The sequence below is a fragment of the Scardinius erythrophthalmus genome (assembly GCF_964197995.2).
Source record: "Scardinius erythrophthalmus genome assembly, chromosome: 1".
NCBI lineage: Eukaryota > Metazoa > Chordata > Actinopteri > Cypriniformes > Leuciscidae > Scardinius > Scardinius erythrophthalmus.
The window spans coordinates 53121483-53147035 of NC_138221.1; the positions used below are offsets into that span (position 1 = coordinate 53121483).

General features: G+C 39.1%; 2 protein-coding genes across 3 annotated transcripts in view; one reads left to right on the forward strand and one right to left on the reverse strand.

Moving 5' to 3' along the window:
* Positions 1-15169, forward strand: part of tanc2a (tetratricopeptide repeat, ankyrin repeat and coiled-coil containing 2a) — a 159057-nt gene extending 143888 nt beyond the window's left edge. For both annotated transcript variants that reach the window (XM_081368999.1, XM_081369000.1), the window contains 11 exons: positions 441-677; positions 778-963; positions 1336-1429; positions 1517-1650; positions 1746-1869; positions 2918-3093; positions 3270-3402; positions 6940-7031; positions 7265-7411; positions 10073-10173; positions 11689-15169. In XM_081368999.1, the coding sequence (XP_081225125.1) occupies positions 441-677; positions 778-963; positions 1336-1429; positions 1517-1650; positions 1746-1869; positions 2918-3093; positions 3270-3402; positions 6940-7031; positions 7265-7411; positions 10073-10173; positions 11689-13600 (3336 nt within the window). In that variant the 3' untranslated portion in view covers positions 13601-15169. The remainder of the gene's footprint in view (positions 1-440; positions 678-777; positions 964-1335; positions 1430-1516; positions 1651-1745; positions 1870-2917; positions 3094-3269; positions 3403-6939; positions 7032-7264; positions 7412-10072; positions 10174-11688) is intronic.
* Positions 15170-16097: 928 nt separating this feature from the next.
* On the reverse strand, positions 16098-23712 carry cyb561 (cytochrome b561). The gene is made up of 6 exons (XM_081368583.1): positions 23496-23712; positions 22523-22733; positions 20585-20683; positions 19251-19354; positions 17239-17396; positions 16098-16445 (listed from the first exon to the last, which is right to left on the reverse strand). The coding sequence occupies exons 2-6, from the start codon at positions 22728-22730 to the stop codon at positions 16253-16255; spliced, it is 762 nt and encodes a 253-aa protein (XP_081224709.1). The 5' UTR covers positions 22731-22733; positions 23496-23712; the 3' UTR covers positions 16098-16252.
* Between the last annotated feature and the right edge of the window lie 1841 nt (positions 23713-25553).

The window sequence follows — 25553 nt, forward strand, 5'->3', positions numbered from 1 at the left end:
TAAATTTTAGTTTTTCATACACTACTGTTCAAAGGTTTGGGTTGGTAAGATTTTCGAAAGAAGTCTCTTATTCTCACCAAGGCTGCATTTATGTGATAAAAATACAGTAAAAACAGTAATATTGTGAGACATTATTGCAATTTTAAAAAACTATTTTTATATGTTTAAAATGTATTTATTTAAAATGAATTTGCCAGCATTTATTTCAAACAGGAATGCTTTGTAACAATGTAAAAGTATTAACTGTCTTCTAATCAATTTAAAGCATCCTTGCTAAATAAAAGTATTAATTTCTTCTTCTTTTTTTGTCTTAATGGCCCAGTTTGTGTACATTTTGTAATATTTTATCAGCAAGGAATTGTTTGATGTGAGTACAGTAAAATATGCTTGTTGTTATAACTTATTATATGTTATTTTTTAATCTTCATCTCTTTCTCTAGGTATCTCGGCTGCTGATTATGGGTGGAGCTAATGTGAACTATCGTACGGAGGTGTTGAATAACGCCCCCATCCTGTGTGTGCACGCTCACCTGGGATACCTGGAGACTGTGGCTTTGCTGCTGGAGTTTGGGGCGGATGTGGAGGGTGTTTCAGAGAGCGGGCTCACTCCCCTTGGCTATGCAGCCGCTGCGGGTCACCTACCCATCATCACTGCCCTCTGCAGCAAGAAAGCAAAGGTCAGCCATGACATGTCTAGATAGAGACTGATAACCAATAGGAACGCAAGTCTGTTTTTCAATTATCAAAGTTTCATCTCCGTTTCTCCTGTCTCTTTAGGTGGATCACCTGGATAAGAACGGTCAGTGTCCACTGGTCCACGCCGCCCTGCGGGGTCATCTAGAGGTGGTGAAGTATCTGGTGCAGTGCGAGTGGAACACAGACGTACAGCTGGCCGGATCCTTCAGCAAGAGCCATGCAGTGCAACAGGCCCTCATAGCAGCCGCCAGTATGGGCTATACAGAGGTAAGAGGGTTTTTTTTTTTTTTTTGGAAAGACATTAATACTTTCATTCAGCAAAAATGCACTAAACTGTTTAAAAGTGACAGTTAATACATTTATAATGTTACAAAAGATTTCTATTTCACGTCAAAGCTGGGTTTTTTTATTTTTTATTTTCTATTCATCAAAGAAAAAGTGCATCATGGTTTCCACAAAAATGTTAAGCATTACAACTGTTTTCATCAGCAAATCCTCATATTAGAATCATTTTCTGAAGGATCATGTGACACTGAAGACTGGAGTAATGATGCCGAAAATTCAGCTTTGACATCACAGGAATAAAGCAACAACAATAAACAACAATAACCTTACACATATTTTGGTATTTATACACAGATTGTGTCATACCTGCTTGACTTGCCTGAGAAAGATGAGGAAGAGGAGGAAAGAGCTCAAATAAACAACTTTGACACACTATGGGGTGAAACAGGTACAACACCACCAGACAACCCATTTTGTATTTTGATTTAAAGATGAAGGCACAAACTTCTCACTTAGGATACTCTCTATACCTCAGCACTGACAGCAGCAGCGGGTCGGGGGAAGCTGGATGTGTGCCGTCTTTTATTGGAGCAGGGTGCCGCTGTGGCTCAGCCCAACCGCAGGGGCATCGTGCCACTCTTCAGCGCCGTGCGGCAGGGACACTGGCAGGTGGGCACCTTCTACGCCGCAAAGGTCTCATTTTTGTTTCCTGCATGTTTATTTTATAGATGTTTTAGTCTGAAATGTCTGTGTTGGTTGTGCAGATAGTGGACCTGTTGCTAAATCACGGTGCTGATGTGAACATGGCTGATAAACAGGGCCGAACTCCTCTAATGATGGCTGCGTCTGAGGGACATCTGGCTACGGCGGAGTTCCTGCTGGCTCAAGGTACAGCTGTCCTGCTCATACACTAGATTTGTTTTTGCAGTTAAACTATTTAATTACAAAATACATTTTAAAGTCGCCCTAAAATGGAAGCTGCGATAGTCTTTTTCTTTCCAATTGTGATGTATGTTAAAGGGATTGTTCACTTTGGAATTAAATTTTGGTATGTTTTAGCTTACCTCAAGGGCATCCAAGATGTAGGTGTCTTTTTTTCCGCAGTAGTTTCAATTTTGATATTTTTAGGTCAAACCGTTCTTGTCTCTCAGTCATTTGATGCAGGTCTATGGTCACTGTCTCAAAGAGCATGCACAGAGTCCAAATTAAAACAATTCCCCATTGTCCAAATTAAACAATTCCCCATCGTAAGTACACATTGATGGCCTAAGACACGAAACGAGCGGTTTGTGTGAGAAAACGAACAGTATTTATATCGTTTTGACCTCTTATACACAGCCACGTCCAAGTGATCTGAGGGCGCGCGCGCATCCTGGTGTGTGACGTGTACGCAGACTGGTGCATAGATATATACACTATTTGTCGCCTTGTCTACAGCAGTTCATTGGAACGAATGTCTTTAAGGCGACATCTAGTGTATATATATCTATACTGCGCCATCAGATCACTTGGACGTGGCTGTGTATAAGAGGTCAAAACGATATAAATACTGTTCGTTTTCTCACACAAACCACTCGTTTCGTGTCTTAGGCCATCAATGTGTACTTAGGATGGGGAATTGTTTAATTTGGACGATGGGGAATTGTTTCATTTGGACGATGGGGAATTGTTTTAATTTGGACTCTGTGCATGCTCTTTGAGGGGGTGACCATAGACCTGCATCAAATGACTGAGAGACAAGAACGGTTTGACCTAAAAATATAAAAATTTAAAACTACTGCGGAAAAAAAGACACCTACATCTTGGATGCCCTTGAGGTAAGCTAAAACATACCAAAATTTAATTTCAAAGTGAACTATCCCTTTAAAGGAGACTGTCAGTCAATCCTCTCTATTCTCCTTTCTATTCTTCTGACTATTTCTAACTTATTTCACAGGTGCCTCATTGTCTCTGATGGACAAGGAGGGGCTAACAGCACTTAGCTGGGCGTGTCTTAAAGGCCACCTCCCATTGGTCCGTGCTCTGGTTGAGAGGGGTGCGGCAACGGCCCATGCAGACAAGAGCGGCCGCACTCCGCTGGATCTTGCAGCTTTTTACGGAGACTCAGAAGTGGTTGGTTTTGTCATAGTCAACTAACTTTCAGTAAATCTACTGTATTTAAAAATATAATCCTTGCATCTCCAAAATGGGATGCTAGCGTAAGCTAATGGTTCTAGAAGATATCACGTAGGAGCTGACAGGAGATATATGGACAATAAACCATAGCTCTGGTCTTGATGTGGTTTCAGGTGCAGTATCTGGTGGATCATGGTGCGATGATCGAGCATGTGGACTACAGCGGCATGCGTCCACTGGATCGTGCGGTTGGCTGCAGGAACACGTCAGTGGTGGTGGCACTGCTCAAGAAGGGCGCCAAGATAGGTAGGCTGGAAGGGGAACAGTTTCTTACAGAAAAAAATGTATGCTAAACTTCGCTCTTGTTTTAAAAGTACAAAAACTTTTTTGCTGCGCTAAAAGTAGATAGCCATATGTTGAATTGCTGGTAGATGCACACCAGTTCACACAGTTTGTTTTAATTAATTTGGGGTTGTAGTGCTGCGCTCTGTTCAGCTTGTAAAGTCAGAATCACCAGCCTCCTACTTGGAAAAATCCAATTAAAAAATCCCCTTTAAGTTTGACATCCAAGTTGGAAACTCTTACTGAATTATTTCTGAATAAATAATTTTTGCTCAGTGAGAAAAGAAAACGTGGTTTTCTGGTCATTCTAAAATGCTGGAGCCAAAGCATTGCCTGACACACTGTTGCATCTGTCGTCGATTGTTAGCAACCATGTAGTCAGAGCATTTAGTCTGCATGCTTTAAACCGCAAGAAATGTCTTACATTTAAAATGTCAAAAAAGAGCTACCACGGCTTTCTCAGTGGCTACAACTTTCATTTCCATTCCTATTTTTGGTATTGGTCTCTTTAACATGGGGGATGGAAATACTGCTTTTTCATAAAATGCAATTTTTATCTGCCATTAAGGCCCGTTCACACCAAGGACGATAACTATAAAGATAACGATAAAGATATAATTCTAAAAATCGTTCTCCATATTAAAGAATAACAGAGTTCACACCACAACTATAACGATAAAGATATGAGGAACGATATCGTTGGGATCACTTTCAGAACGTTTTTTTTCCAGCTGTCGAACGATAAAACACTGACAGCCAATCAGAATCCATTCTAATTTAAAGGTCTCGCGCATTTAAAATGGATCTGGATCATCCGGGCGCGCGCGTGCTTAGAATAAAAAGACCGTTATCGGTCATTGGTGTGGACGCATATATAGTTATCTTTATCGTTATCTTTATAGTTATCGTGCTTGGTGTGAACGGGCCTTTACTCAGTCTTCAGTGTCACACAATCCTTTAGAAATCATTCTAATATGCTGATCTGGTGCTCAAGAAACATTTCTTATATTTAATGGTGAAAACAGTCAAGCTGCTTCATTATTTTGTGGATAGCATGATAGGACTTTGTCTTTACCTTTACTTTTGATCAGTTTAATGCTTCCTTGCTAAATAAACATTAATTATAAGTAATTACTACTGATTTTGAAGAGTAGTGAATGGTAGTGCACACGTCATCTTCTGAGTGTCAGGCAGTGGGAACTGGCCATATATTCAGTAGGAATATTAGATGAAATGCAGCATAAATTCCAAAGGTTATACCTTGAATAAATGCAAACAGCACATGCATTGAATATCACATGAAATTAGCGTCACATTTAGATGTCTTTCTCCTTCATACCCCTCCCTGTGACCTCAGTCATCCTAGTCTAACCCTCCTTCTCGTGTGCTCTTCACCGAACTGCAGAACTCCACTGATCCGCAGCTGATCACGATGGGCTTGTTGCTTTCGCTAATTTTGCTGCTTGCCACGGCTTCTCACGGCTGATCTTCCCTGTTCTTCCTTTCACGTCACTCTTTCACCCTTAACCACCGACTATCAATCTCTCTCTTTTTCTCTTCTTTGCTTCCTGTTTTCATAAACCTTTGCTCCCTGTCTGATACGGACGCCCCTCCCATGATGCTTCACTCTGCCCTAATAACCTGTCACCCTTTCACTCGTGACCCTTCCCACCTCTTCTCTCCTCGTAACCAGGATGTCAGACACTCCCCACCCGTGCTCGAGGTAAAACGCACACCTTTGTCCCCATCTGCCATTTTTGACTGTGTCCCTCCATCTTGTTACCCGTGTGGTCCCTTCTCCATTGGTCGGTATTGATAGTGTTTTGGATGTCCGAATGTGAACGTTATTTAATCTTCATATCACTATTCTTGTCTACAAAAAGTGGAAAGAGCTGCTGCCATAAACACGAGTACTGCTACAAAACTCTGATGGAAGACGTGGATTAGTTTTGTTCCTTCCGTCTGCTTGCATGGCTGCATGTAGGAAGAGGTGTTGCATTTTGGCATGATGCTGCAGAATGTTTTGTGATTTTGGGAGGACATGAACACAGAATGCATTCTTGCACTGTTTTGTAACTCTAAAATGTCTATGTGAACATGAATAGTCTATGATAGTCTATGAGCGTTGCATTTTTATGATGCTGTATCAAGTTAAAAGTAGTTAAAAATTAATCTTCAGATACCTGCATTTAGCTCTATTCCGTTCCATTTCTTTCACTGTTGCAATGCTTTTTGCCAGCATCTTGTACCATTAGCATCGCATTTTAAGATGCCATGTCAAGTTAAAAGAAGTTAAAACTCATCTTGAGGTGCTGTATAGTGATGCTTTTTGCTGTTTTGCAGCATTTTTCTTTTACTTGCAGGATCACAGTTAAAGATGTTGTGACAAGTTATGACATCTCGAGATGTCATTTAGCGATGGACGTCTGTCAGTGTTCTGATGCTCTTCGCTTTTTTTGCAGCATCTTGCACCCTTAGTGTCACATTTTAAGATGAAGTTGAAATCTTTAAAATCTTGTCTCGAAACACCTGCATTTTGTTCTAATCCTTTGTGCTGTTGTATTGTGATGGATGACTTTCAACGTTGCGTGCAGCTGCTTTTCATTAGCGTCGCATTTTAAAATTGCGATGGATGTTTTTGCCCTATGTGATCATTTTCAGCATCTCGTGTCATGAATGTCACATTTTTAAGGAACTGTAGTTTTAAAAAAGCCTGTTGCGATGTTCTATTCTGCAGCGCTGCTGTATTATAATGGGCGTCTTTGATTATCTTGCCTTTAGCTTTAGATTTTTAAGATGCTTTAGTAGTCAAAAACGTGTCTCGAGAATTCTCTGAATTCTGTCCTTTGCTGTTGCTTTGCAATTCTATATTGCGTCTAGCTATTTCTGTAAGCAAGAATGCATTCTGTGTGAATAACACCTTCATTTTTCCCCCCCCACAGTTGCTCTCAGTTTGGCTTTTTCGGGCTATTTGCCAGTTACTGATCTTTAGTTCAACTGCGCCTTGCATGAATTGCACTAAATCACTGCCTGCATACTGCGACTGGCTGCCCATGGCGAAATCTATAGCTCTAATAGACCCCTATCAATCTCTTATTCCCACCCTCCCTCCACTTTACATTCAGTCTAAACCAGTGGAAACACTTGACCTCTGTTCAGGCTGTCCACAGAGAGCTCAAACATGCTGACTGCAAGTTCAGTAGCTGTCGGATTCAAATGTTTTTATTGCCAGTTTAAACCGATTTCAATTTCGGCAAGGTATAAACAGCCAAGCTGCTCGTGATTTGTTTCTTTCTTTTTTGTCTGGCGTGTTGCCATGGCTTTTTGTGATATCCACACAAGTTGTTTGTAGACTTTGCCTCCTTTCAAGCAAGATATCCTGGCAGCCTGCTTGTTCCTTTGTGTCCCTCATGAGATTAGCAAGCTATGTTGTGCCCAGATGGACTATCAGTCTGTGGTGACTCTTTGCTTTGCGTCTTTTTTATGCTCTATTGCGCTTAGGTCCTGCAACATGGGCAATGGCCACATCCAAACCTGATATTATGATTGTTCTGCTGAGCAAACTGATAGAGGAAGGCGATGGATTCTACAAGGTGAGTGGCTTTTGTTTGAATTGCAATCCTGGAATATTCAGCTGAAGAAATGAAGTCTGTACATTTACAAAACTGTGTATAGGAGTATATAGGAATATGCTGCCAATAATAATGTACATTGTTGGGTGTAATGCATTACTTAAGTCATTAATTATTGCATTTGTTTTTATGAAAATATATCATAGTCGTATATTATTTCGAAATTGAGAAGTAAAAGTGTCTTGCCAACCCAGAAAGGAAAGGTGAAAGAAGCCGCCCAACGCTACCAGTACGCCCTGAAGAAGTTCCCACGAGAGGGGTTCACAGAGGACCTGAAGACCTTCCGCGAGCTCAAAGTCTCTCTGCTGCTCAACCTCTCCCGCTGCCGGAGGAAAATGAATGTGAGTCCAAAGCTCTCGGTTTCATAAAACTCTCTTCCTTCTGTCTCTCTTCACTCATAGCGACGTTATGAGGAAGAATTGAGATTGCCCTGATTACATTAATCTAGTTTGGTCACCTCTTGTTAAATGACTCTTTGACCTTGAATTTTTCAGTCATTCCAACCAATAGATATTTTTTTCTTAGGTGTGTTGATAGTCTGTTTGTTAAGGATTTGGTATTAGAGAAAAGGGATTGCAGGGCAAATCCAAAATGGAGTTAGTGACCCTGTAGAGCAGGGGTCACCAAACTAAGGCCCGCGGGCCGACTCAGGCCCGCCACCCCCCTTTGACTGGCCCCCCAGCCCCTCTGCCCCCCACTACTTGAACCGGCCCTATGAGGCAATCCCCAAAAGTCGTCATGGACGGTATGTCATGGTACGGGCGTCACAGTTTGGTGCATACATCTACACGGAGAATACAAGGTATAAAAATAAATAAAACTTGCGTGCAATTTAATTAATGTAATGCGGAACTACTGTTAGATACGCGGATTCTTAGGGACACCTAATCTGTAGCTCCGCCTTAGCTCTGAAGCAGGCTGCAGTGTAAAGATTGCAATGCTGGAATATGTTGAGAGAGAGGTGTGGGCGCGATCGAAAAGTCGTAAAGTGTTTACTTATATTTGTGTGTGTGTGTGTGTGTGTGTGTGTGGCGCGGCTGCGATCGAACAGTGGAAACATAAAAACATACTCCGTCATTTAGTTTATGCAGGACATCATTCAAACTGCAAAGTGATTAAGTTAGGCTACTGTTAATTACATTTTTAAGGAAAACAAATATATTAATCTGAAATGTAGCACATTAATTTTCAATTAATTCAGGTACAATTACCAAACATATCAAGGTATTTTTATTAATTGAATTAATGAACTAATTATATAAAACTATTGTCATGCACTACAAAGAAACTGGTTCTATGCCTTTACTTTATTAATAAAACTTATTTAAAAAAAAATACAAGGCTTAAGACATTTATTTTTCTTTTGGTGGTCCAGCCTGAGACATGCACAAGCCTTCTGCATTTTTGTTTTGCTTTTCCCTTCATTGTACCCAACCGTGATGTCTGAACCGAGGTATGAACCAAACCGTGACTTCTGTGTACCGTTCCACCCCTAAAAGAGAGTGCAGAGTTTTCAAAGAACAGTGGACCAACGATTATTTGTGAAGAATAACTTTAAATAAAACAAAGTGTGAAGACTCAAGTCTCAATTACAACTTTTGCAAACCACTAGTAAAGATAAACAAATATGTGCCAGGAATCAAGTATTGATATAGTAGTGTGGATATAGTAGTGGGGATGGCTGTGCCATGCAGGCTAGTAATCTCTACTACACAATGAGGCCTGCTGGTGGTCATTTTGGTCTGGGTCATACAATTCTATGTTATATAGCTGACCCGGCCCCGGCCCCCCATCACAGTCAGGAACGATAATGTGGCCCCCAGAGAAAAAAGTTTGGTGACCCCTGCTGTAGAGTTACGACACATGATCCCAGCATCCACTGTGTCTGGTTGGCCTTGTGCTAAACACAGCCGTCAACATTTTCATTCAGCGTATTATTCAAATATTGTGTAATAATTCATCATTTTTTAGCTATTTTATTCAAATTATTTACAATTGCATAATTGTATCAGACACAATTTGTGGTATACCTTATTCAAGGTAGATGGCATATTTAACTTGAATGAAAATTGATTGAAAAAAGATTGAAAATTGGACATTAAAAAAATTCCAGTGTTCCAGACAAGTTTATTTGCATTAAATTTAATATGGTGTCTACCCTAACTAAGGTCCATGATATATTGTACTACACTGTAGATATTGAAAAACATATCTGTTGACTACAAGTATGCTAGTATACTGTAAATCTTCTTGTTTACCAGCGTCCATGCAATGACAACTAACCTTACCAACAAACTGCATGTATTAGTTGTGTGCTTGGTCTGTGTTCTTAATTGCTTTTGAAAACACTTAAGACCAAAGCAGTTTTGGAACAAGGACTTTAAAGACAGTATTGATGTATTAGGAGATATTTTGATCTTCCCATTTTTCTCACCTTTATGACTACATTATTTCTCATTTTGGATGATTATTTCTCATTTTCCCCTGAATGAAGAAATTCTCTGGAAAGCTCTCTATACACTCAGCCCATGCTGTAGTTTTTCTTCCCATCATGATCTCATCCCTGTTTTTTTTTTTTTTTTTTGGTTTGATTTGTTGGTTCATTGGGTTTTTCTGACATTTATTGGATTTGTTTAAGAGTTAGGTTTAGTACAGGTCGAGGTTTGAGCTGTCACATTGCATCTTCCCACTGTCCCTGTTGAGCATATATTTGTGTGTGTCAACACATTTTATAAGTGTGTACGTGCATTTCCATAATTGTATGTATGTATGTGTATCATATTTGCACTAATGGTGCTCAAAATATGTTGATTTTTGTAATAATCAGTGTTGACATCCTCATATAAATGTGACATGTTCATTTGTGTGCGTTAATGGTGTAAGAGTGTATGTGTGTGTTTGTGTGCATGTCCGCATGCACGTGTATGTGTGTGTGTGTGTGTCCTCCCTCTGACCTCATGTACGGCTCAGTGTATGACTGTTGGTCCTGTTGTTGCTTGCAGGACTTTGGGATGGCGGAGGAGTTTGCCTCCAAGGCACTAGAGTTGAAACCCAAATCCTATGAAGCCTATTACGCACGAGCCCGTGCCAAGCGCAGCAGCAGGTAATCGTAGAAACCAACAGGCAGGACAGCCTATAAAACACATTCTGTCAAGCACAGATTGAGTGCTGACAGATCATGACCCAAACTGGCCAAATGTGTTTCGATTGGTTGACGTAGTGCTATGCTAGACTTTCAAGATAGAAATCAATTTAAGCCCCTTGACTTCTGCCTCATTAGTTGACAACATCAGGATTAGACCTGTTCTTCATACTTCATGTTGTGTTGAACAATCAGATTATTTTTCCTCAGAATGCCCATCATTCATATTTTATTCCTTTTTCTCTTTTGATCAACTATTATTTTTGTGGGGTGGGGGGTTGTCTATGATTTTGATTGGTAAAATGACTAAAGGAATGTTCCAGGTTCAATACAAGTTAAGCTTGAAATTTACAATGAAAGTCTATGGGCATTCCAGAAAGCTTGTGTTTTTGTCAAAGCACTTTAATTAGTTTCGGTACAATTTTATTTATTCAATCTTTTTTTGAGCCGTCTAATAAATCATAATTTTTGGGATGGGACTACTGTTTTAGTTAATTTTTTGTGCAAATATATTATAAAAATTGTCAGGTTTTGTTGTCTTGTGGGCTAAACTTCTACATAACAGAAAATAAATTAAAAGTTTACTTTTAACCAGGGTTTAAAAATGCAAAAACAAAATCAATCAGTTCACTCCGAACAGAATCAGTATTTTAATGTTTCTGTTCCTGCCTTCCTTCTGTAACATTACAGTCCCGAAAACCGTTAGATTAGAAAAATAATGGTTAATAACAGGGTTTTTTTTTACTTATTTTTTTTCTGCCTATTCTTTATATCAGAGCTTGAATAGAACTTTATACTAAATAGCTTTATACTATGAGCTTGTGCCTAAACCTCGTAAATCGAGTAGATCCTCAAACCGTCGGCAAAACCTCATACAGTAGTTCCACCTGCCCGAATCGTGAAAGTTCTTTGAATAAGTACAGCCTTTTCATTATTCAAAAAACAGGATGCTTGTAATGGCTAATGTTTTATGTATTTACTGAGAAGCTGAGAAGAATATCAGTCTGGTATTTGCCCTCTAATCATAGCCAGTACAGCCTGTGCATAGCACTTAATCTTTTATATGACAAGATTTTGGCCAAATATATTAAACAACATACTACAACAAACTTTGTAACCTGTAAGTTGATGAAAACCTAATGCTGAACTTAAGATGCAGCCGTTAATGACTGTCAACGACAATTAAACTTGATTTCGTTTTTATTTTTGTTTTCGTTCTTTGAACCAGTTCGAAGCCCTGCTTTTAATCCATTGACCCATTGACTTCCACTGTAAGTGCATTACTGCAAGAATGATTTTTTACAAACAGCCACTTCAGATGCTGTTGATAAAGATTTATTTACATTGAACCCCGAATATATTCCTTTAGCAATAGTAATTTCTCAGTTTTTAACAAGCCTATTTCCTTCTTTCTCTCTACCTACTGCCATATTCTACCTTCCTACTCTCTCTCATTCTCCGTCTCCCTTGCTGTAGGCAATTCCACGCAGCCCTGGAGGACCTGAGTGAAGCCATGTGTCTGTGTCCCAATAACCGCGAGATCCAGCGCCTGCTGCAACGTGTGGAAGAAGAGTGTCATCAGGTTGAACAGCAACAGGAGCTGGATCCTCCTCCTTCCCCTCCCCGCGATCAAGCCCCATCCATGATACCGCCTCCACCAATGGAGCCCCATATTTCAGACATGGAGCCGGTCCAGGACTTGTTTGAGGAGGATGACGATTACCTTGAGCGGGATTTGGATGGCCTACCGCTTGGTGTTCCCACCGAGCCCCACAGTATTCCATCGGGACTTCCAGTGATTCAGAACATGCCTCCATCTCCAAGCCATCATGATTCACCCTACTTGGGCCAAGCATATGACCTTCGCCCCAGCCCCCCTTTAATGTCCTCTCCTACACGGCAAGGCTACCAATCCACCTCCCCGTCGCTCTCCCCAACGCACCAGAGCTCCCACTTCCGGCCCAGTCCCCCTCATCAGGCCTCTTACCACTTCAGCCCACCACCATCGCCATTACGCCGTGGAACACAGTATCGTGCCAGCCCCACCTCTGAGGGAGTTGCCATGTACCGTCCCCAGTCCGCCTCTGCAGGACGCTACCAACAGGACCAGCTTGCAGGACGACCCAAGTCCCCTCTGTCTAAGATGAGCAGCCAACGTTCATTCCAGTTTTCCCAACAGACTTCCCAGCCATCACAACAAAGCCAGTGGTTGCAGCCAGCTAAGGCACAGATCATCCGCACCAACCAGCCCAGCTCCGCGGTACACTCCAGTGCCGTACTGGGTAGTAGTGCGTACAGTCAGATCGCTCACTCGATGAGTGCCCGCTGCCCAGGTGACATGGATGAACTTGGGGATGGAGGATACTCTTCCTCACTTCAGCCTCAGGGCAATCTGAGTGCAGGGGCCTTGTACCAGCGTGCCATCAGCATGGATCCTGGCCTTGTGGAGGATGAGCTTCCCCACAGGCCCTCCTCTGCCTACAGACCCAGTCCTGGAGGTGTCCGCTACGGTCAGACACCACAGATCAGCCGCAGTCAGTCGACCGCCTACTATCCGGTCTCACCCCACGAAATGGAGCGACAGGTGACGATAGGTTCACCTGAGAACCTTCATGCACACCGACGTCCAGTCAGTGCCAATAACGTAGAACCCAAACAGCACCCACCGGCTCCACGCCCCCTTATTCACTCCCACAGTACAGGTCTACGCTTCTCGCCATCCAACAACAGTTTGGTGGCAGGTTCTGCTGCTAACCTAGGCCCAGGCTTCAGGGCGTCAGCTTCTGCACAGCAAATGGAGATACCCTTAAATATTTCCTATGAAGGAAGCTACCATGATGACCTTTCACCGATGTCACCCCCGCAAGGCACAGACTTCCGGGTGGTGGGTGGAACATATCCAGGAGAGGCCCTTCGCTCCCGCAACACACCTTTCATGGGCATCATAGACAAGACTGCACGGACTCAGCAGTACCTCCAGCAGCAGCCTTCGCTTGCATCGTCCTCCTCGGGTTCTCGACCCTGGGCTGTTTCATCTCTGGATACAGTGGTAAACAGTCCAGCAACTTCTCCAAGCAACATGGGATATGGGCAGCAAACGGCACCCCTCAGCCATATCGCCTACTACAACCGCACCAACAACGCTCACAATGGCCACCTAATGGATGATGATTTCTACGCCAACCCTCCTGGTGTGACGCGGGACCGGGCGGACGCTATGGGCAGAGTTAGTCAGGTTCCCACATACCCAGATGTGAAAGTGGCACGGACTCTACCAGTTTCCCAGGCCTATCAGGACAATGAGTATAGGCAGTTATCTCACAATGAAAGGCAAGGCCCAACCTCACCCATTAAACCAAAGAGACCTTTTGTGGAGTCTAATGTATAAGAAGAATGAGTCAGTGTGCAAGATTTATTAGAACATTCCAGAGGAATATCTAACATGTTGAACATCTTATCATCTTTTCATTTTTTCCCTCCCATATCTTGATGGTGAAACTACAGACCTGTTGAGGTTAATTCCACTTATGTGAAGTGAATCTAGCATGTACTGTACATATCAAGTGCATCTGGACACATAAATGGAAGTATCAAGACCCATTGGAGTAAAAGTAGGCCTGTGTAACTGCTGTACACCAACCTTCTACTTTTCTGTACCTTCTCAATGCCAGCCATGGACAATTTGCTGAGCATTGCCCTTGGACCAGACGTCCCCACTGATATCCCCACTCAGACCAGTAATAATCCCTGAGAATCCTGCTGTGTCTTGAGTTAAAAATGTACCTGAAATATTCCAGATCAATATTGCTTAAGCAAAAAAGTAATATTTAATATTTTAAGTTATGTTTGTAAAAATATATATGTATATCTAAATTTCAATGCAGTTGTGATTTTCAGTTTGCCTTTACTTCCTAAGTTGAGACGCATTCAGCAATGTGAAATATTTTTAGACTTTTTATGGGGCATTTTTATTTTTTTGTCAACAGGTTACAAAGGTCAACAGGATTGCTGCAAATATATGTAGTGTTTGGCTAACGATCTGCTAATGGGAAGTAGCATCCAGGTAGTCAGCCGTTAATTTACTTAGTCACAGCATTAAAGCAGAATTTATCTTTTCCAAAGAAACTTTTGTCATGGGAAATAGGCGTGGGGGAAACTTCTTTTTTGCAGCCTCAGAATCCACATACTCTCATCCATTATGTTTTGAGAGTTTATTTGTGCACTGAAACATTCACATACTGTAAGTTGTGAAACTGTTTGCCTTCATGTTTGCCTCACCATTGAACTAACATACTATTGGAAGGTCAGGCACGTTTTTAATGGATGTCTTGACGGTATATTTTGGGAGGATGGCAGCAAGTCAGATTCGCTCTCACTGGATCTGGCTTAACTAATCAATGCCAACTGCTGTTGAAAAAGAGCAGGTCTTTCTGCAGCGGTTTCATTTTTTTCTCTCTCTTTTTAGAAAAATATGCGGTGCACTCAGAGTTGACCTGGAATACTGCTTACTGTAACAACAGTGTTTGTATTTAACTATTTGTTTTCCTTTTGTATGACCAAAATGTACATGGCTGTAAATAATGTGCTGAACTAGAACGCATGCTCTCTGCTAATACACAAACCCGAGTGTGGTTTTATGTATGAGGGAAAAGACTGTGGCACAATATATTTCCTTGTTTCCCTTATTAGAGGAAAAAAAGAACTGAAGTTTAGGTTTTGTATGTAATTTGTTTTAATATTTTGATTTTGTTTATAAGTGGGCTTGCGAAGGAGGATTCATTGTAAATTGTCTGTATGTGTGAGCTGTGTTGTTTTGCTGGGAAGGAAAATCAGAAACGTGAATGAGGACTTTTTATCCGGTTACACGATTGTAAACTGTACAATCATCTGTATGTATGAGGGAAATAAGGAGCTTATTTAAAAAAAGAATACTACTTCAAAGAAAATCAAGGTGAAATAACTAACCACTGAGTCAAACTTATTTCTCATGAATTTATTTCAGTTAAAAACTTGGTATATACTGTACATCCTTAATCACAAGTGGACTTATAAATCAAGCATTATGAGCACATATTGATATTTTATATCAAATAGAAAACAGTGATATAAATATTGGCACAACACTTGCAACAGACAAGTACACAATACAAACACAGCAATGAAAATACAGTACAAGGGCACCAGCAGATCATCTGTACACTCTTTCAGATGGTGTGTGTGTGTGTATACACAGTGTTGGGTGTAATGCATTACTAAGTCATTAATTACTATAATTACGTTTCCCTTGAAAAAGTAAAACAAGGTATTTATTTTCTTTTTTTCTGTCATTTAATTAGTTACTTCTGATGTAATTGCATTAAATACTGTATAGACTATAGAGCAATTCTTTAATAATAGAGAGATTAAAATCAAGATTTAACGTCTAATGTTAAAATATGTTTATAATATAACTTTCTCACTTTAAATACTTTGCTCAGTTCAAGAATAACTTATACAATTTTATATTATTTATTTGAGAGAATTAAAAGAGTAGTTTCATGTCTATTCTTTTATTGTTCAACTGGTCGAGGTTGATATGGAAAGTAATGCGATACTTTTTAGAGAGGAATTAGTACAGTAATCTACTGTTAAAGATGTACAAATAGTTGCAAGATATTAATTACTTAAGGAACTTACCAAACTCTCTGAAAGTACATCCTGGTACATCAAATAATTTAATGCATTTAAACACTATATAATTGTATATATATTGTGTGTATATATATATATATATATATATATATATATATATAAATATATATAAAATATATATATATAAAAAAAAGCCTAACCCTGAAAATAAATAACATTTAAATACTCCAATAATAAAAACAGTAACATGTTTTCTGTTCCATACATGGTGGTAATTTAATCCTGCTTTAACGTTCATATGACAAGGGGGTGTCAAATACAAATAATGCGAAGACTGCAAATGAAGGAACTGGCTGACAGGTTTGCTAGGACACGGGCAGAAAGGCAGTTGTTGGAGTATATTAAGACATTAAGGAGAACTGGGGATTTCTCCTTCCGACAGGGTCTTAAAATGCACAGATAGAGCCTCCTCCTCAGGATTCGGTGGTCGCCTGAAATCATCTCTCGTCACCACGTAACCCACCACGACCCCAAAGCACACCAGCAACAAGCCCAAAATATTTGCCAGGACCCCCTCAGCTGCAAACTTGGAGTAAGTAGGCCTGAGAACAGGAAATGTGCCATAAAATCTTTATTGGTTAATGAATGGAAAAACACTGTTGTAACTTGCAAAACTTAAATAACACAAGCTTCAGGCCCATTTCTGAACTGGAACAGTTATTTAAGAATGATTTAAAGGGATAGTTCACATAAAGAACCGATATCATTCTGTTTATTTTAAGTGTACGCTGCATTTTTGTCTGCCACTTTAAATGCTCGAGCTCTTTCAAGCAGGACGGATTCTGATTGGCTGTCACTGGTTTTATTGTTCATTGGCTGGAAAAAAATCATTCTGAAAGTGAATTCTGAAATATTATTTCACTGTGCTGTTTTCATTATAGTTGTGGTGCGGACTAATGATTTTTAGAGCTATCTTTATCATTATAGTTGTCGTCCTTCGTGTGAACGTGCCTTTACCGGTTATGTCAGTGTGTGGGACTTTTCCTATTTATTTCTATTGTATTATTTGGATATGAATTCCGCCTGCAACCACCCAAATGTGTTAAGAGTTGTTTATTTATGTGTTAATGAAGTTAATAATTATATGTGCAAACTATTCATGAGTTACACAGTAAATAGGCACACAAGGAATATCTTGAATAAATCCAGCATTTGATGCTCCGCAGTGAGAGATGGACAAAAGAAGCCAAATATCATTAATATTCATTGAAAGTCTCTTTCCGCTGTGACTCATTCACACGGTGACTCATTCCTTTCCTCTCATTCAAAATGTTTACCTCGGCTTTGTGACATCAGTTGTTATTTTCAAAAATCTGACACTTCACTGACACTCACATGATACTGAAGAGCAGTTTCTCTGTGATTCCCAGCAGACAGGATCCCACAGACATGGCCAGCAGCAACAGGCCGAAGAAGACGTGCAGAGGGAGATACCAGCTCCTCAACTGAGCAGATGCCCATGGGAAAAGGAAAAATCCCAGTCCCAGTAACCACTGGAGCAAAGGAGAGGAGGAGAAGTCAGTCCTAAGACAACTTAAGGCGATCTATTCCATTGGCCTCTTAAAAATGTTTTAGGATCAGATATCTTCAAATTAGTTATATAAAAAATGTATAATCTGTAAAAAAGAATTATAATAATGAAAAAGATATATAATGGAATTACTTGTAAATGTAAATGTTTGTATATATATATATATATATATATATATATATATATATATATATATATACACACAGTATACACTCACCTAAAGGATTATTAGGAACACCATACTAATACTGTGTTTGACCCCCTTTCGCCTTCAGAACTGCCTTAATTCTACGTGGCATTGATTCAACAAGGTGCTGAAAGCATTCTTTAGAAATGTTGGCCCATATTGATAGGATAGCATCTTGCAGTTGATGGAGATTTGTGGGATGCACATCCAGGGCACGAAGCTCCCGTTCCACCACATCCCAAAGATGCTCTAGTCTATTGGGTTAAGATCTGGTGACTGTGGGGGCCATTTTAGTACAGTGAACTCATTGTCATGTTCAAGAAACCAATTTGAAACGATTCGAGCTTTGTGACATGGTGCATTATCCTAAAGGGATGGACATGGTCAGAAACAATGCACAGGTAGGCTGTGGCATTTAAACGATGCCCAATTGGCACTAAGGGGCCTAAAGTGTGCCAAGAAAACATCCCCCACACCATTACACCACCACCACCAGCCTGCACAGTGGTAACAAGGCATGATGGATCCATGTTCTCATTCTATTTACGCCAAATTCTGACTCTACCATCTGAATGTCTCAACACAAATCGAGACTCATCAGACCAGGCAACATTTTTCCAGTCTTCAACTGTCCAATTTTGGTGAGCTCATGCAAATTGTAGCCTCTTTTTCCTATTTGTAGTGGAGATGAGTGGTACCCGGTGGGGTCTTCTGCTGTTGTAGCCCATCTGCCTCAAGGTTGTGCGTGTTGTGGCTTCACAAATGCTTTGCTGCATACCTCGGTTGTAACGAGTGGTTATTTCAGTCAAAGTTGCTCTTCTATCAGCTTGAATCAGTCGGCCCATTCTCCTCTGACCTCTAGCATCAACAAGGCATTTTCGTCCCCAGGACTGCCGCATACTGGATGTTTTTCCCTTTTCACACCATTCTTTGTAAACCCTTGAAATGGTTGTGCGTGAAAATCCCAGTAACTGAGCAGATTGTGAAATACTCAGACCGGCCCGTCTGGCACCAACAACCATGCCATGCTCAAAATTGCTTAAATCACCTTTCTTTCCCATTCTGACATTCAGTTTGGAGTTCAGGAGATTGTCTTGACCAGGACCACACCCCTAAATGCATTGAAGCAACTGCCATGTGATTGGTTGATTAGATAATTGCATTAATGAGAAATTGAACAGGTGTTCCTAATATTCCTTTAGGTGAGTGTGTGTATATATATATATATATATATATATATATATATATATATATATATATATATATATATATATAGTATAATAAAATAATTAAATACTATTTTTCAGATGTACATACAATTTGAAGTGGAATTTAATAAATTTTTTCAGATGTATGTAGAGCATATGAAGTGGACGATCAGGTCAGGTTTCCAGGCTGGATTACCAGTGCCAATAAAAACACTAATAGCAATGTTTTGATGTCAATAGAGCTGTAATGGATGTGACCCTCCACACGGGGGTTTGCTAATGCAGAGCAAAGTCCTTCCAAACCACAAACACTTTTGCAGAACAGTCATGATGCAGCTCAGCTGTTCAAATAAGGACGAAGGAAGATGTTTAAATGCAAACAGACCTTCGCCCTGGTCAAAAGGAAATAACTGCAAATTACCTGCAGGAAAAACAGCACAAAAGTGAGCATGCCAAACCAGCTGTGCAGAGAATACATGTGAGGGATCTTAGCCGATGAATGGAAATCAAATGCGGCCACAAGACCTGAGGAGAGAGAGAGAGAGAGAGATTAAAAACATACACTTTTTATTTTTCTTCACAATTTTCTGCATTTAAATCAAACTGCTGATGTTTTATGCATGTTATCTATTTTGTTTTAGTAAACCTCTAAGATACTTGTATGTCTGAAAATCTCCCATCGCTATTCAAAACCTGAAGGAAAATTTAAAATTTCATGTCCTCTATCATCAAAAAAAATTCAGATTTATTTGAGAATTGAGAAAACGTGTTTTTTGTCTTACCCTGATTCACTGTGGTAAGCCTATTAAAATAGTTTATATTTTAGACCTGAAGGGATGCTTTTCGTGCAAAATTGCTTTCTTGCGTCACTCATCCGTGCGTGTCTCATCATATCCGTAAATAGAGAAAAGTCGCTCCGGCTACTTTGACGCATGTGGGAGTGGCATAGGTTAGTTGTCACAACGAGCGAGAAAGGTTGACATGACAGAGCTCGTAATAAACCAAGAATCAACATTGACTTTTCGGCGATGGCGAGAACTGAGGGATTTGAAATGTAAAAGCATTTATTACTTAAAGGTGAGTAGGGTATTTTATTGAACAGATAAATTGCCATATGTAAAGCATTATCTATTGTGAGAGTCATTTCATGGTTGTGTAGCTGTGCTGGAATTTATTTTCAAGGAAGTAGCATATCTATTAATAGGTGAAGCTACAGTAACGTCTTCAGCTAGTCAGCTTGAGATTCTTTTCAAATAAACTGGTTATATCTCTTAAGAGCAGTAGTGAATGTTTTCTGAGCAGGAGGATAACCATATTCATCCGCAGTCAAACACATACGCCGAAGCACAACCAAAACAATGTTCTTCTGCAAAATGCATGCCATTTAGTTTTTTAACCTCTAGAGGGCCACAAGTTACATTGTGTACCTTTTTAAAAAAAATAAAATCTTACTGACCCCAAACTTGTAAATGGTAGAGTACATATATATATTGTTGGAAATGCAAATCTAGTTATCCTGTGCCCTGCGATTAATAAAATACATCTGTTTATCTGAAGAAAATTTTAGTTTTCCCCTTATTTAACGGTTCAAACAGCACATTAGTCACGGGAAATGGCTGTGACCGCAGCAGTTGAGGATTTCAGCAAAAATCTGTGTCAATAAACAAATACCCAGCAAAACAACAGTGCTGCCAAACGTACATGTAATCTACGTTTTCTTCTAGCTTGTTAGCACACGCATGTTGTTAGACTTACCCACAATACTGATGATGAGGGCCATCATATGCAGCAGAGCGTGGAGAATTTTCACAGAACGTTTAGTCTCATTTCTGAAGACACGGTAAACCAGAACAGCTGTGGTAGAGAAAGAACAAGCTCTTATTGAGCCATTTTATCAGATGTGAAAAGGTTAGCCAATTATAAAAGAATTACAAGATAGAAGTCTTAAAGGCACCGAAAACAGCCTGCGTCAGGACTGAAATTCTACAGATGCAGTAACTTGTCAAATAACAGCTGAAGATGTATTCCTGTGTGTCTTTTTGGCCTTTTTACAAGCAGACAGATACCCTCTGGGCTGTTTTTACTGGTGTTTTTTGGGACAGCTAAACCTCTAATAGGCCAGTGACCTTTCAGATATAATGCCCTAATTAAATTTCCATGACGAGGGCTTTGAATCAGAGGATCACTGCTAAAGATATTAGCTCAATTAACATCTGTCTCTCTCTGCCGAGTGCTTTATTAAGTGTCCAGATGGACGAATCATGAATTGACTGTGATTATACTTTAACAGCACAGAAGTGTGTGTGTGAGTGTGCCTGTGTGTGTATATATAAAATTATAGAGATCAGATACATCCATTTCAAATGGTTCAAAATAATTGATCTTCTCTGACTATTTTCTTTATTGTAACCTAGACAACAGCAGTTACAGATTAATAGAGAAAACTACACAATACTATCTCTCAGCAGGGCTTGATCACTGTTTGAAAACCAACCATGAAGTATTCCAGCCCATATTGATTCATATATACACAAAAATCAGGAAACAAATCAGATCTTAGCTCTAACAACATCAGCTGGCCCTTCCTGTTCAGTGTTTTATTACAAGCACAGAGTCACACACACACACACACACACACACACACACACACACACCCTAAGGGCAGAGAGACAGAAGACCCAAAGATGTCTTATTAGACAATTACACCCAATCTGGCCTTTGCAACCAACTATGCTATATCACTGACATTTGGCCAATACACAGTATTATAGAAAAACGAGAGAACACTTTTTGATGAAAGTCAAAGTTTTTTTTAAAGAATTACCTGGATTGATAAATCAAACACCATAAGACCACAATAAGAAGTATTACCAATTTAAATATAGTAGATTTTGTTCATTAAGACACAATATTTTTACTTTTACATATGTAACATACATTATGAGGAACATATATTTTAATATTTTATATATATAACACACATACACTACTGTTCAAAAATTTGAGGGGTTTTTGCAGCACAACTGTTTTCAACTTATAAAAATAATAATACAAAAAAAAATATTCTTGAGCATCAGATCAGCATTTTAAAATGATTTCTGAAGGATCATGTGACACTGAAGACTGGATTCAACTGGATGAAGGCTGAACATTCAGATTTACCATCACAAGAATAAATGACATTTTAAAATAATATTTCAGTAAATAAACAGTATTTACATAAACATTTTAACTGTTTACATTATTATTTTAATATATTGCATTTAATATGCATTTTATACATTCCAATTTTTAACCACAGTTTATACCCAATAGTGTAGTTTAAAATGCACTGTTTGAGTGAGAGAATAAATGGGTTGATAAATGCCTCAAGTAATGCAAACACAGCAGAGGAATACTAGGTTAATCAGTCATTTCAAGGTATTAAAACGTATTAAATGAAAAGAAAAAGAAAAGATTATTTTTCTAGGCAGTTCTAGCACTGCATGTTCACTTGCTGGGCTACAGAAAAAAGAAATATATTCAGCCCAGAAAAACTATATCAGTATCCTTGGGTGTCAAAACTAGCATTGATACTATTTCCTGAACTGCAACTCTTCTATTTATTTATTTTGCAAACATAAGTTAAATGAAGTTTTAAAAAATATATCTTTTTTACTTGTTTACTCTATTCTTTACTCTATTTATTCTTACCATCTCCATAGAGGAAGACCAGGCCGAGGACCATACAGAGAGGGTGGACGTTAAACTCTTGAGCTGAGCCGTCCCAGGCGTAGCCTCCCCGGTAATGTCCCATCCACACGCCTGTGATCACCACACATGTAACCCCCAGCACCTGAGAACACACCACGTACCACGGCAGAGTCCGCAAGCCGCCCGCGCTCAGTGCCATACCCTCCATTACCTGCTGGGACACAGGGATGATAGAAAGACAGAAAACCTTTAAGGGATGTACAAGACTCTTTGCAAATTACATATTTAGTGAATTATAATTATGGATGGTAGCTTTGTTTTCTTCATGTAAAATATAATTGCGACCCGGACATGTACAAGATATAGAAAGCCAAGCACCAGCAATGGTTATAAGAAACAGTCAAGTAAGTGAAATGACTTGTTTTATTAATAAAACTAATAAGTGGATATATGCTATACAGGCATGACATAACGAATGCACAATCATGTAGTTCTGTAATTGCAATATTATTAAACATCCATAGTGATATTAACATTTGCAGTATGGAATTGCAACAAGTCTTACTATTGTAGTCTGGATATTATCCAATGGATAATCACGTGATTTCTGTCGTTTGCATTATGAAACCTTAAGTAAACACACACTATGCAGATAAAGACTTTCAGTCTCGTTGTGTTCATCATGTGGTCTTTGCCTGACTTACGAAAGCACAACATCACCCTCGTGTAAAAACAATGACTGCATGATGATTAGCAAGCTTAAACTCCCACTTATCTGGTGCAAACACATAATGTTTAGAGGTCTAGAACCATAACCTCGTCGTGATAATAACAAGTTTTAAGATGAACCCTTGGATAACAGAGAGAGAACTCCTACAGAAGTCATGCAAACCATAATTTTCAATAGTATTTGCCACTAAATGATGATGCAGCATCACACGCGCTGTCAATAGTGTGAAAAAGTGTCACTCACCTGCGCCACGTCTCCAGAAAGCCGGAGGAAAGGGCGTGTTTTTATTATTGTGTATTTCAGACAAGAATCACGAGATCCTTGCTGCTCGGAGGGGTTTTGTAACCTACTTTAAAAAATGTATCTGATATTCTCTCTATACAATTTACTCGAATTCTCTGCTGATTTAGACGCGCAACTCACGCGCCTGCCTGACATTTACCACATTAACTTCTATTGTAGCTCACTGCTTGACGCACTTGGAAGTTGACGGGCAGATATTGGCCACGCCCCCACGCTATCACTATTGGCTGCTGCTCGGGAGATGGGAGGGGTTATTATTAAGAGGATGATGCTTCCGTTGCCTTGGTAACCTGCATCTTCGTGTGATTGCTGATGATTTGATCATGTTGTCTAACCATACTTAAACTATATTATATTTCAGCACTTCCAATCATTTATCGTGCAGAGAGAATGCATGCTCGCATCTAAACAGTAATCTAGTAAGCAATCGATTAATAATCATTTATTGTTTATTTGTTATTATGGATGTCTGTTTTGATTCTTTATAGTTTTATACTACCATTCAAAAGTTCAAAATATATTTTTTTATGTTTTTGAAAAAGTACCTTTTGCTCACCACCAAGGCTGCAGATCAAATATAGCCTACAATAAAAAGGTATATTGTAAAATATTTTTACTATTTGAAATAGGAAAATAACTGTTTTATGTTTTAATATAGGCCTACAGCATGTTAAAATGTCATTTATTCCTGTGAATTTTCAGCATCATTACTCCAGTCTTCAGTGTCACATGATCCTTCAGAAATCATTTTAATATGATGATTTGATGCTCAATAAACATTTCTTATTATTATCAATGTTGAAAGCAGTTGTGTATAATTTCTTTTCAGGATTCTTTGATGAATAGAAAGTTCAAAAGAACAGCATTTATCGTAAATAGAAAGCTTTTGCAACATAGTAAATGTCTATACTGTCACGTTTTATCAATTTAATGCATCCTTGCTAAATATTAATATTAATTCTTTCCAAAAAATAAAAATAAACTTTTGAACGGTAGTGATAATGTTACAAAAGCTTTCTATTTCAGATAGGCCTAAATGCATTCTGTTGATCAAATAATCCTGAAAAAAAAATTGTACACAACTGTTTTCAATATTGATAATAATAAGAAATGTTTCTTGAGCATCAAATCATCATATTAGAATGATTTCTGAAGGATCTTGTGACACTGAAGACTGGAGTAATGATGCTGAAAATTCAGCTTTGCCATCACAGAAATAACTTGCATTTTAAAATATATTCAAATAGACAACAGTTAAGCTATTTTAAATTGTAAAATATTTCACAATATTACTGTTTTTGCTGTATTTTGGATCAAATAAATGAAGCCTTGGTGAGAAGAAGAGACTTATTTTAAAACATTTAAAAATCTTACTGTTCTAATAATTTTGGCCACTGCTGTATATTCAAATGTAATTTTCCACAAGTTCTGCTCATAAGTTTACCTTCCCTATTCAGAATATGCAAGATAATGGAATGGATTATCAATGGCTGTTTTAACAACTTTTGAACAGGATCACGATGTGTAATTCCTTCATATTTTGTGTAAAGATCATTTTTGTTTTATTTAGTACTGCCCTCAGTCGTTGATCATCCAGGTAACAACACACATTATTAAGATTCAAGAGTATGTAAACTGATGAACTGGTTCATTTAAATTCAGTTATTATTTTGTCTTGTTGCGGACTCTATGTAAACATCTGTTACGTGAAACAGCTTTTTCGGGACATTACCCGCTATACATGCACTCTTTATGATTCCTCTTAATTTGTTGAAATGATCTAGCATCTTCTGCAAGTGGTATGTAAACTTATGAGCAGAACTGTATATCGATTTGCCTTGTCAGGACAGAATTATCTGTTGAGTTCATTTGCCCACAGCATTACCTGAATATCATCTGTTATATTAGGATATCACACACTGACCACAAGAGGGATGCAGTGAGCTGTGGATATAGCTGCAATTCATCTGCAAATATATCTCCTGTCTCGTCATTGGC

What these genes read in the sequence shown, in the direction of transcription:
- cyb561 (XM_081368583.1), bottom strand. Translation starts at nt 22,730, where the DNA reads ATGGAGGGTATGGCACTGAGCGCGGGCGGCTTGCGGACTCTGCCGTGG. An exon ending in GGTCTTCCTCTATGGAGATG is followed by an intron (nt 20,684 to 22,522) that starts GTAAGAATAAAT and finishes TCTCTACCACAG; the next exon opens with CTGTTCTGGTTTACCGTGTC. An exon ending in AAACTGCTCTTCAGTATCAT is followed by an intron (nt 16,446 to 17,238) that starts GTGAGTGTCAGT and finishes TCCTGTTCTCAG; the next exon opens with GCCTACTTACTCCAAGTTTG.